Genomic DNA, 13,930 nt, shown 5'->3' on the forward strand with positions numbered 1-13,930 from the left:
AGAAAAGTGATTTCATGTAAGCCTAGAGTAAATATTTTTAAAATAACTAAATGTGATATTTCACTCACTATGCAATAAGTTACACACATTTTTTCAGCATTTGATACTTCATTGTTTGCTCTAGATCAGGTATGGGCAAACTGCGGCCCGCAAGAAGGTTTTATCTGGCACGCGGATAGAATTTAAACTTGCCGATCCATGGCGAATATAAACAATATACATCCATTTTCTTGTCTAATTTGTTTAAAGCTATTTTTGTTCTTTCTTTTTTAACTACAAAGTACTGATGACCTTTTTACTTTCTCTATTTTTGTTCTTCAAAACATAAAGCTTCAATTGGTAAACAAAAACAGTCAGCTTCAATTGGTAAAATGTTGAAAGCAAAAGTTCTAAATAGACTAGCCTTAAATTGGCACCCTCTGAAGCAGTAGTTTCCATGTAAATAGTTGAGTTTTACAAATCATTACCAAAAGCTAGTTTACCAAATTTAATATCTCATGCCCAAAAAATCAGTGCTATGTTTGCTTCATCTTACATATGTGAACAAGTGTTTTCAACTATGAAGCTTAGAAAAAATCATTTCAGAAGTAGACTAACAGACAAACATTTAACCTCGTTCCTTAAAATAAGTACATCTCACTTGGAACCTCAATATAATAGGAGTTTCTAAAAATGAAATTGTAATTTCATTCATCTCATTAAATATTTAAATTAAAACTTGTATATCGTTTTTTATTTTATTTTAGAAGTTTTTACTTAGCCCACCAAACTTTTTTTTCTTCGCATTTTTGCCCGAGATCAAAAAGGTTTGCCCATCAATACTCTAGGTGTACAGTTGAACTCACTTTAATCTATACTTTCAGGTAATTATGAAGAGAATTTGCCATGAAGGGTTTCTCCCAGAAGTATAGCATACTCATAAAATGATAATTATTATTGTAGCATTTTATAAATTAGAAAGTTCTTGCCCCATTTAAAATCAAACAAAATGCAACTCATTTTCATACAAAATAGTGTTTATATTTAAATAATGTGTTATTCTTTACAACATTGGTAATAATATATCAGTTCAGATTTTCTTTCACATTTTTCTCTTTTTATTTTACTATACTTCCATTTATTCACTGTAGTCTTAATCTATGTAATGTAAAAATTGTTAGTTTATATAACTTAAGAAATATAAATTACCTTTTATATGCTTTCATTTATATATATATATACTGTGAAACCTCAGTTAAGAGGACATTCTTGGGACCAAAAAAAATTGTCCGTTTACAGGAAGCATACCGTAATAACGAGGTTTAACACCGTAAATTGTTTTTAGAATATTTTTAAAGATACAGAAATGATTAAATAATCTACAAGAATATATATTTAATATAACTTTAGAAAATATTTTTCGATAAAAAAGAATATATTAAAAAGCTTGATATAAGTACATAATTCTAGATGTAGCTACAGATAAATGAATATAATTTTCCCATTAGCTCAAATATTCAAGTTTAGACATATGATACCAAATAGGGGTTTTTAGTCCTCAGTCGGTTTCAATTATTAGATTTACATCTCCTATCACTTGATAGGAAACGAGGTTAATACCTCTTTGAAAGTAAACCTCCCAAGATTCACAGAAAAAAAGGCAATGCATACCTGTAAGTCATGAGGACCTATGGGGTTGATTATTCATAATTGATCATCTATCAAGTGTCTGAATAAATGTTTCATTTATATGAACACCTCAAAGATTATACTTCTGTTCTCGTTTATTTATTTATTTTTTTTTTTTACACCAGCTGTGTTAAATACAGTCTTCAAATTGATAAGAAAATTAAATAAATTTTCAGTGGGGAAGAAGCATTGANGACGTCGTCATTGCAGCTTGTGAGGTCTCATAAGCTGTGTCGTCCAGATGAAAAGATAAAAAGATGCTGCTGTCCGAATTATTTAACATGAGCAGTATCATTATCTCTCCTTTCTTTGCAAAGATAAGTCAGTGTGACAGGAGAAAGATTGATTCTTTAGTAGTGAAATAGCTTAACAATATTTTTAGTTATGGTTAAGGCAAAAAATTTACATGCTTTAAAAATGGTGAAAAGTTGAAATATATATATTTTTTTTTTTGCAATTTAAAGCAGAAATAGTTTTTTTTTTCAAATTTAGAAAAAGTAGTGTCTGGTTTGAAGAGATAGAAAATAATGTTTCAGATCAAAAATTACTGTCCGCTTCCGGTTACAGGAGTGTCCGATTTTCAGAAAATGTACATAATGAAATAATAATTCATAGAAGATTCCCGGGGAATTAAAAGCATGTCTCTATTGAGAGGTGTCTATTTTGCAGGAGTGTCCATAACAGGAGGTTTCCCTGTATATATATGCTTTTTGTGAGTTTTAATTTTTAAAAGTATTTCATATTAGGTGTGAATATTTTTACTTATATGTCTACCTGTAAGGTAAGAATTAAGTACATTTGTGCACTTAATGTGTAAATGATAGGTGCAATTTTTTTTCAATATTTTGCGAATTTCAAAACCATCGATTTCTTGCAATAAAAAGTTATATTTTGTCCGCATTTTCAAAAAGTCCTCTAACTTAAAAAATATATTTCCAAACTTCCCCTTTTACCAGCAACTCTACCTTTTTTTTTTACAGAACATTGTAGTGATTTTTTCCCTGATTTGTATAAGCGGTACACTAACTTATCTAATATTATAGTGACCTCTAAATTTTATACAGGTTACTCTTGTGTATAATTTAATAGTTATACATTAACAATATATTTAAATGATACATAGATTATTTTTATTTATCAGAAATAATCTATGTATCTTTTCATTCAATTTATCAGAAATAATAATCTATGGTTGCAATTTTGTGTCCAGATTTGTATAAGCATAACGCAACTTTTCTAATATTACCGTTACCACTAAATTTTCAAATTACTCTAAAATGTTATAAAGGCTACTTTTGTGTTAATTTAATAATTATACATTAACAATATATTTAAACGATATATAGATTATTTCTATTAGAAACAATCTATGTATCGTTTCATTCAATTTAACAGAAATAGTAATCTATGGTAGTGATTTTTTTCGTCCAGAACGAAACGTATCTAATATTGCAGTGATCTCTAAATTTTATAAAGGTTACTTTTGTGTATAATTTAATAATTTTCATTCAATTAATCAGAAATAATCTCCTATGTACAAATAATTATGGTATTAAAATACTAAACATTGAGAAAAAAATGTTTTTATATCTGCAAAATTGAAAGTGGCTAACCATAAAGTTTCTAAAGAATTAACTATACCTTTTTCTAACCATCACATGTGTGGGATAACTAGTTATTTTCAGTTTAGTTAATTTTTTTTCGTACCTTGGGATTACCCCGTCGACCTGTATTTTAGGATTATCACGTCGACCTGTACTTTGGGGTTATCCCGTCAACTTCTCCTTTGGAATAACTTATCGACCTATATTTTGGGATTATCCCGTCGGCCTGAATTCTGGGATTATCCCATTGACCGGGCAATGTTCGCGAAAACGCCCAAATCCTTTGGCACCATCATAATGAAAAGCAATTTCCAAAATAAACATTCTAAACACATTAAATTTATCAAATAATAATAATAATAAAATAATAACAAAAATGTGAGTGTAAAAATATGTAATAAAAAAGTTTAATAAAAAGAATCAAAATGAAGTAAAAACCTCTAATTTTTTTTTTTAACTACACATTGAATTATTCTCGAATCTAACCATATATATTATTATAAATCATTTCCACGACCAAAAATCCTTGATAGCTTTTAAAGCGCAACGAAACAAGTCATTATGCTTGTGCACATAAATTCGTTTAAATACGCTTAAGAAAACTAACATGCATAGTCAAGGATTTTTATAATTACACATTGAATTATTATTGAATCTAACCATATATATTATTATAAATCATTTCCACAACCAAAAATCCTTGATAGCTTTTAAAGCGCAACGAAACAAGTCATTATGCTTGTGCAAATAAATTCGTTTAAATACGCTTAAGAAAACTAACATGCATAGTCAAGGATTACACAGTAAATGTGATAAAATTTGTGGTTATTGGCACCGTTTGGGGATAATATTAGGTTTGGCGAAAATGGTTGACGGGATAATCCCAAAGTATCTTTTTTTTTCTTCTGAAATTTGATTTATATTTTTAAAAACAATCATAAAACTGAAGTGCAGTTACTTATGAAACTCCTATTCTTTTTCAAGATTAGTCATTTCATTTGGCTTTGTTCATGAAGTATTTTTGTATCAATATTATTATAGATCTGAAGCCAAAGAAAATCTTGAAACTGTAACACCTAAGCTGCCGAGGCAAAAGACGACAGTCGACAGTGAATGCCCCAAGAGAAAGCTGACATTTCGACATTCGGAATCAGTGGATATGATTGCTGACAAAATGGGGAAGGGTCCTTTGCCCACCTCCCGCAGGAAACGAACTAATCTACAAAGATCAAAAACTCTCGCCCCTCCCGAAGCATCGAATAAAAAGAAAAGTTCCGCTGCGGAAGACGATAAATTGAAAGGACCTCTTGTGCCAGTTTGTAAAGACTGTAAAGTAATGGTGTGCAATATTATAATGGCCAGCCAGGACACTGTAAGTTTCGATCAAAGGAAGAAAAAACGAAACTCGAGAACGTGGCCCCAGAAACGAAACTCTACCACTTTACAGTTATTTATGGATCCTGTTGTTGAAAGTGGGCCAACCACTCCTGATGACGTATTTTCTCCTGATTCTAGGAAACTCTACACACCGTGAAAATATTTATAATTTTTCATATTTTTTTCCTTGTATATAGTTCTGAGAGTGAAGGCAGCTTGTAAAGCGTTCATTTCTACCCTTAAAGCGTTTTTCTTCATCAAAGTTTTTACTGAATGTTATGTTTTCTGAATCACGTAAACCTATGTATGTGCAACCTATGTTTTTTTTTTTTTACATTCCAATTTTTAATAGCTGACAATAGTTGAATTTGGTGATAATTAATTAACAATATTTAACAAATATTCATTCAGGGTGCGTAGCCAGATTTTTCAGGAAAAAATAAACACCCTTTAAGTACTTTTCAAGCACTAAAAAAATATTTTTAATCACTTTCCAAAAAAAAAAAATCATAATTAGGATTTGTGCAATAATAAAAATTACTTTTTCTATCATTTAAAGTTCTTAATTTATAAGCTTAAAATTTTATAAAATTCCAAAACATTTTCAAAAACTTTACATGATCATGATAAAATAACTAGTTACTGATAAATATTGCAGTGAAAATCGTGAATTTTTTGTAATTTAGAGCGACAATCGACACGGCAAAGAAATTTTTTTTTTTAAAAAAAGATAGAAAATTAAGCACTTTTTGCAAACCTTTGAAATAAAAAAAGTACCTTTAAGTGTTTTAAAAAACATAAATCAAAAATAAGCACTTTTTAAGAACCCTACGCACCCTGTCATTAAGGGCTAGTTCAAACATTGTGCAAGCCGGTTTCTAGCAATTTCTGAAACCTCCCCCTCTACCTTGTCAGTGAAGATAAACAATTTAGAAAGCCCCTCTCAAGAAAGTGGCAATCCCCCTTTTTTAAGGAGAAATTATTCAAACTATTATATAATATATTGGTATAACTGCAGGCAATAGAGAAAAACATAAATAGAACTGCACATCAAAGGGTCCCTCAAAAATATTAACCAATATTTAAGCTGTTATTTTTTTAAAGTGGACAGTAATTTATTTCTTTTACAATTTATAATAATCATTATTATGTTTTAAAGTTTAATCAAATATTAATGTTAAATTCAAACACCCAAATTTACTAAATTTTGCTAATATTTTTGAAAAATGCACTCATTTCATTTCCAAATATAACTTGAACGTTTGAAAACCTTTTCATATCAATTATCTATCATCTAAAGCAACTCTTGACAGCTATTAAAAAATTATGTGTATACCTAGCTTTTTTTTTTGTTGCTATACTCATGTTCCCTGTGGCAAAATCATGGCGACATTGTCGAAAACATTACAGAGTTATCTGCAGAAAGATTTTTTGCTTGGAATCAAAGAAGTTTAGGATTTCGAAATTTATTTTTTCTGGAGAACTTTTTTCTCCCGTTTTGCAGAATTATAGTCAAAAAATGCCTTTTTCGCATTTCGGAGGTGGAATAAACTCGTGATTTTTTTCCTACTTTCTTTTCAGAATAATAATAATAAAAAAAAATCTGCAATGACTGGCTTTAGTTAAAATTTCAGATTGATATTATAAAAAGTAACTTCCAAATAGCAAAAATTAAAAAAGGTTAACTACACAAATATTTTGTAGAACAGGAGAATATTGCCAATAATATTAGAAATATGCATTCTTTTATTATTATATTTTAAAAAATTCTTACATTTATAATTAAAAAAAATTATATGCTCTTCTATTCTATACATGAAGGCTCTTTTTTTTTGTAAACAGAAAGCACTTCTGTTTCTTTAAATTAGTAGCATATATATTTGCTACTATTAAAAATGTCTTTTTCAGAAAGGTGTTAGAACTAGAGAGAATTGTTGCAGAAAGCTTGAAAAAACTCTGCCACCGAGCTAATGTTTACCCTTGACTTGTCTTCTTGAACAAGTCAAAATGGTGAAGTGGCAGCTAAAAGAATACATTCCATTGAATTTCTAATTTTCTTTGCTGCATTATCAAATTTAAGAAATGAATAATTGTGTATATGTTTGTGAGATGCTGTTGAAAGACAAATGTTGTTGTATGTTAAATCACTATTGATTTTGTCTATAGAACATTGTTTATGCTGCTTGATTATGATTACATTTCAAAGCAAAAGAGTTTTTATCATTATTTAAAATGATTTTTTAAATTGTTTGCTTAGTAACTTGCATTACATCAAATGAAATTAAGTTTTTAGTCTTAATCAATTGCTTGAAATTATATACTAATAAATTCTGACTTTTCATGAACAGTTCTATAGCCAATAAGAGATGTCAAATCGTTAATTGTATTTTGTGCACGTTCTAGAAGTCTTTTAGCAATATCTGTGATATCTTTTAAATTTTATGCTGATAAACTGTTATTTCGCTTCATCTAAAGATATTTTTAGCCTTTATATTATCTAAAATATCTTTAAAAATTGTTTATTAATGAATTTTATATAATGTATCACAATTTTTCCTAACAAAAGTTTTATACAAAGTTTAGTATTTAACTAGCATGAATTATTACATTCTAAATATTTCTTTAGAAATTACATTTAAAAATAATAATCCATACTATATATATATATATGTGTGTGTGTGTGCATTCAGGGAGGCCTAGAAGGGCCAAGCACTCCCTCCAAATTTCAAAATTTTCATTGTCAACCGAAGAAAAAATTTAAACTACTTAAATAAATCAAAATTAAAATTTATTTTTTAATCAAAAGAAATTCTTATAAAGCTTTTTTTTTTCTTCTACTTTTATCTACAGCTTCCTTAAAAAATAAATTATAACTTATCATTTTTTTTAGCATTAGAAATTAGAAGCTATTCCTTTAAATCTTTATTTTTTTAAAACTTTTATCTAAAAAATAAATAATCCCTCCTTGAAGAATAATTATAATATGGATCGGTCTGCAAAGGGTTCGAGGGAGTGTGGTATTCGTCTTCGTTAAACTGTTCTGCCTTTGTTGTTTTGAAGTTAGGATGTAAATATAAAACTCCTGCCTGAGATGTTAGTTGTTGCAATTAATAACTCGATTGGAAGATTTTCCTTTGAAAAATATATTTAACTCTTTTTCTTTCTCTTGTTGCTTGGTAAGAGTTTTACTTGAAAATTTAAAAAAAAAAATCAGATATTATACTCTTATCCTTTATAATAAAACTTAATATTTTCAATAACATTCTTAACAGTTTGATTCATTTGTTTTTCATATTGTTGTTTCATAAGTACTTATTATTTACATAAGTTACTTGCCTGAGATGCCAGTTGCTGCATTTTTAGCAAAATTTTTGTAATATAATTGTATTTTAAGTTTATTAACTGTTTTTATTCTGCATTTCATAACAAACTAAAGTGTTTTAGTAAAATTGTATTGTTAAAACGATCTTTTTTTTTCTCACACTGAAATAATAATTAGTTGCAAAAAAAAGCAACTTTTTAAATATCGATGCAAATAATTTACTAAAAATAATCCCGAAAGCAACACTTTAGGAAATAATTGTGGCTTCTGAACACGTGAGCAGCAAAATATCACAAAAGAAAAACAAAATCAACGAGTTGTTCTTTAAAAAAATTGGCATAAAGTATTTTTATGATATTTTTAATTAATTTTTTAATATTTTAAAGTAGTAATTATTTGCAAGGAAAAATGCAGTGAAGAAATAGGTTTGATTTAAAATAAACATAGTGTATGCTATTAACTATTACAAATTTAAAACATTGTGTGTATGTTTTTTTTTAATTATTTTTTTTTTTACAATTCAAGCACATGCTTTCATTGTACAACTAATAATGTTCTATAAACATATAAAAAGTAATTTTCTAATTTATAGTGATTTTATAGAAATCACAATGTCAATTACAAATAAATTATAATAACTTACGAGGGCTGTTTTTTAAGTAAGGGTCGTTTGAAAATAAAAATCAGACAAAAGAAAATTCTAATGAAGCAAATTTATTTTTTGATTCTACATACGTTTTTTTTTCTTCTTCAAAATACTTATCAAGTTTGCTTAAACACTTATCATGCCTTACAACTAGATTTAGAATACTCTCTTCATAGTAACTTGCCGCTGTCAGCTATTAGTGAGACCCTTACTTAAACACCCCTCATATTAACTAAAATAGTTAATCATTACTAAATCATGACTATACTAAAAACTCAATGTAACAAATATGGCATATTACAGCAAGTGAGCATCAAAACTCTAATATGACAGGTACAGAAATCTTTTGTGGCGAAATACATTTTTCTGCTGTTTTGCAGAATGCAAAATTATATGAAGAAAGGGTGCATCAATACAGTAAAGTAAAAATGAACTTAATTTCTTTTACCAACATGTTTATAAACCAAATATATGAGGGAAAGTTAGTTCTGGTCTAGTTCAAGTCCTTACAAGAAATTTTTGTTATTTTCAGGAAATACTTTTAATAACCTGCTGCCCGCGAGCCATAAGTGGCACGCCAACCTTCGATGTGCAAGCAATCTAAACAAAACAAGAAAAAAAAAATTTCAAATTAAAAAAATATTCGAAATTAAATAGTTGTTGACGCACTCAATCAATGTAGTTTTTTAATAGCTTTTTTCATTATTTTTAACCCTATAAACTTTCTTTAAATCAAAGTTTTAGTCTTGCATTTATTTTAATAACTAGAATATTTATTTATTTTTAAATTCAATTCTATGAACAAATTTTTTAATGTTAAAATTTATGTTTAAATGAACTTATGTATTATATAATATGATTAAAAAAAATATTTCCCCATAGTTTAATTATTTCAATTTATCAAATTTTTTTTCTAATAAATTGATTCTGATTTTCTTTTTTTTCCTAAGTAATCAATTATGCAGTTTCTAATTTTAAACATTTAAAAGTATTTAATGTTATGCAAAGATATTACAAGGTTAACTGAAAATTAGTATTTAGTGCCTAGAACAATGATGTTTATATAACAATTGCTGCCAACATGTCTGTTTAAATACTTTGTCATGTGGCCCTTCATTGGTCAATCTGCTGTGCATGTGGCCCTTTACTCAAAAAGTTTGTGCACTCCTACATTAAATGGATATACCTTTGGTTGGCCCCTTTTTGACAACTAACCATTGAAATCAATATTCAGTGCTATAAAAAACTTGAATGCTATAGAATAGTCTTTTTTATTGCTATTTTAACATTCAATATGTGTAGTTTCTTATTGCGGTAAGCTCGCTACAATGACGATTCCAACTGTTAGTGTCATTAAACCAATTTTAGAATATATTGTTTAAAATTTTAGCTAAAAAAGACTAATTGTTAAATATTTTGTTATGAATTTTTGGGGATAAGTAATCTATAAAATGTTGAACTTTTATTCTGTAAAATTTTCAGTTTATACATTTTTTTAATTAGTTTTTATCAAGATTAATTTTATCTCTCTTTTTTTTTTTTATATATTTGGTTATACAAGGAATTTTTATTAACTATCATTTAATTGTTTTATCTCCTATCTGGGAATAAAAAAGTTTATACCTTGAAGTATATTTTACTTCATAAAATATGTTATAATAATAATTTTTACGGACATTTACATAATATTTTAGTCATCTTATTGTTAGATCATAGTGTAAAATATTCAAAGGTACACCGTGAATCTGTTTAAAAATAGTATGACTTGTTATTAAAAAATTATAATTTAATTTTCGAAAATTAAAAATTTTTCACAAGTTTATTTTTGATGATGAATAAGATCTTAGACTATGATGTTATTTGCAGCATTTTTTTGAATTTTTGGGCTCAACTGATCTTTTTAGGTATTGGCAGGGTATCTGCGCACCTGGAAAGTCATGAATTTTGGTATTGAACTAAATTTGTCATAAAATGTCATATTTTTTAAAACAAAAATCATGGAAAGTCATGGATTTAGATCGCCGAAAAATTTAATTTTTAAAATGGAATTTATCCCCCCCCCCCATTTCATGGCGTCCCGAATATCTGATTTTGAATATCCGAATATCTGATTGAAAATCTTCACTCTCAGTCATATTTTATTAAAATATAAAATGTTTTTATCATGTTCTTTAAAAATTAGTGTTCTTTCAAAATATGAAAGAAAAAACATCATTTCTAGAGCGAATTAATTATCTTTTAAATTTCTGTAATTTCAGAATTTTTCTAATTATTTATTATTTTTTTAATTCCAAAATGAGAACAGAAAAAAATCAAGAATTTTATACAAGAAAAGTATCTTTAGAATATAATTCTTTAGGGAAAAAAAAAATAATTATTTGCTTTCGTATTTTTTTCAGCTATTTTATTGCTTCAACTCTGTATTTTAATTGCACTTTACTTTGTATTTTAAATTTAAAATCTATAAATATGAAGATGCAGAGTATAACAGTTTTGGTTATACCTATCATTATTAATCTTATTATAATGCTTTTTTAAATTTATTGTTTTTGTCGGGAGAAAATAGTAACTTCGTTAAGTCATGAAAAACTCTTGGAATTAGTCATGAATTTGAAAATTTAAAATGTAGCAGATACCCTTTATTGGGTATTTTTTAAATTGAAGAAGTGTCAGTAAGTGAGTCGATTTTCTTCAAATACACACAAATGTTTGCAAATCTCCTCCGAGAATAAAAAGTTATTTTGAGGCAAAAGTCATTCCTTCATGTTGGAAAGTACCCAAAAGCATTTAATAATAATAAAAAAATCTGATTTCTTGTGATTTCACAAAATTAAAATTTGCGGAAGCTATTTTGGCCAATTCATTTAGATCTTACAGATAGTTTCCTATCAGCCAACCAACCAGTGTTCTCCGAGGTAAATTTTTGTAAAACATTTTAGTAAGTTTTCCAGATCTGAAGAAATAATTGTTGGTGAAAAAGTATTGTTTTAAAAAAACATTTCATAATAATGAAAGTAAATGTTAAAATGTGATTTTAAAACGATGGAATGAATGCATTTTCCTCCCTAATATAATAGTTCGTTCAAGAACTGTGACGTTTATGTTTACTAGTAGAGCAGGAAATTAATTATCCCTTGTTATGTATATAGTTTTCATTGCTACTAGTACCTAGATACTATATCCATGTATATAATTGTACATTTCATGGTATTGAATGTGTGACCTACTTAATTGTACATATAATATTATTGTGTACATTACTGTAATAAAATTACTAATCTTTCACTATTGTTGGTTTCTAATTTCATTTGCATAATCTAGGATAAGCACAGTTTTTTTGCCGTAATGATTATTGAAAGAAAGCACTTCCTCCGGCTTCTCAACTTAAAGATCAACAACACAGGGTGCATAGCCAGATTTTTCAACAAAAATAAGCACCTTTTAAGTACTTTTTTAAGCACCCAAAAAATATTTTTAATCACTTTCCCAAAAAAATCATAATTTAGGATCTGTGCAGTAATATATATATATATATTTTTTTTTATTGTTTAAAGTTCTTAATTTATGAACATAAAATCAAACGACATTTTCACAAACTTCTCATAATCCTGATAAAGTAAATAAGTTACTGATAAATACTGCAGAGAAAATTATGAAAATCATGCATTTTTTGTAATTTAGAACGACAAAGAAAAAAAAAATCTCTTTTTAAAAGATTGGAAATTAAGCACTTCTTACAAATGTAAATCAAAAATAAGAACTTTTTAAAAACCCTGCGCACCCACATTGACATAGGTCGAAACGAATAAGCGAGAAAGGTTTGAATAAGAAAAGAAAGAACTACAAAATAATTTATTGTTTTGAATTTTGAATGAATTTGATTGAAGATGACAAAATCTGTTAACTTTAAGGGTTTTTTTAAGAAAAAAAAATACATTGGGGGAGAGGGACTATCCCATCTATATACTGTGTGCACACCAATGAATTAAGCAAAATTAGGTGAGCACAATGTAATTTTTTTCAAAGAGTTTAAGCTTATAAATTTTTCTTACATTAGCGTTGATAAATCAGTATAAATTTTATAATATATTAAACTTTTTTTTTACTGTTTAATATTAAAATATAAAACAAATTGCCATTAAAATGTTAAACAGAATGAATATTATTGCCGCAACAGGAAGCATGCTTTTTTTTCATCATTGCGAAGTTGATGTATCATTTTCATGGAAGTATTTTTCCTTTTTTCTTTGCCTTCCGGTTTTAGGGTGGGGGCTGACTTTTAAGATCACCTTGGTTTTTAAACATATTTATTTCGAAGAATTAATAATTTGTTTTAACTAGGGTTCGTGTAATGTTTTTGATTTAAAAAAAAAAAAAAAAATCAGATTTTTTTGATTTAAATCAGATTTTTTTAATTTTTATTCAAACACATTGTAAGAACTTTAATTTATGATTAAAAATACTTTATAAATGTTTAATCAAAATTAAGTCAATATTATAGAAGCTCTAACTTACTAATATAATTTTTCATTATAATACATAGCTTTGAATGCATAGCAACCATTTTGAAACAAATGCATGATTGAAATTTGAAGACTAGATGAAATAGAGAATATAATGAAAGGGGTCTGTCTAGGTTTTTCTGAGAGGTATTTTTTTTGTGAAAAATTAAAAATATTAAAAAATCAACACAAAAATACGGATTTACTCGTTTCTTACGAACACAAAAATAAAATTTTTAAAAAAAGTATTTTTTTCCTAAAGTTGAATTTGTGAAGGTACCCTAAGCATTAGCAAATTTGGCTTGGATAGACTCTTTATTTATTAAATTAAAGTTTCAATTAGCAAACCATAATTTTAATTTAAAATTGTGATTTTTTTCTCTTGATTTTTAATCTGATAAAATAAATGTAGTCATTCATCAATAAATAAATAAATATTTAATCTATTTTTATATTAATTTTTAATTCTATATCAAAATAGATCAGCTAAAATCTATGCACTCATTGGAATTTTTTTGTCACAAAATTTCTTTATAGAAAATCTGATAATGTCAAAAATTCTGTAAACATATTATGAGAAAAAAACACAAGTTACCAGTTAATAACTCTACTGCCTCCAATAAACTTTGAAAGGGAATAATGACAACATATCAGGAAAAAATATCTGAATTCATTAGCCTTTTTTTTCCTTCTATTTTTGGCATATTAGGGTAATTTCTTTTTAAAATAACCTCAAGCTTTAGAAATATACATTTTCCGCCAATAAAATATAGTGTAGATTTTAATTCCATGCTATTTCAATCGAAAGGTA

At 27.0% G+C, this 13,930-nt stretch overlaps 1 protein-coding gene across 1 annotated transcript; it reads left to right on the top strand.

The window, feature by feature from the left end:
- Positions 1-4,313: 4,313 nt before the first annotated feature.
- Positions 4,314-11,902, top strand: LOC139426307 (uncharacterized; the record flags this gene model as incomplete). Its single annotated transcript, XM_071184574.1, is given in 1 exon segment — positions 4,314-11,902. A coding segment is annotated over 1 exon segment (493 nt), but the record flags the coding sequence as incomplete, so codon positions are not given.
- Between the last annotated feature and the right edge of the window lie 2,028 nt (positions 11,903-13,930).

The sequence above is a fragment of the Parasteatoda tepidariorum genome, chromosome 8 (genome assembly GCF_043381705.1).
Source record: "Parasteatoda tepidariorum isolate YZ-2023 chromosome 8, CAS_Ptep_4.0, whole genome shotgun sequence".
Lineage (NCBI taxonomy): Eukaryota > Metazoa > Arthropoda > Arachnida > Araneae > Theridiidae > Parasteatoda > Parasteatoda tepidariorum.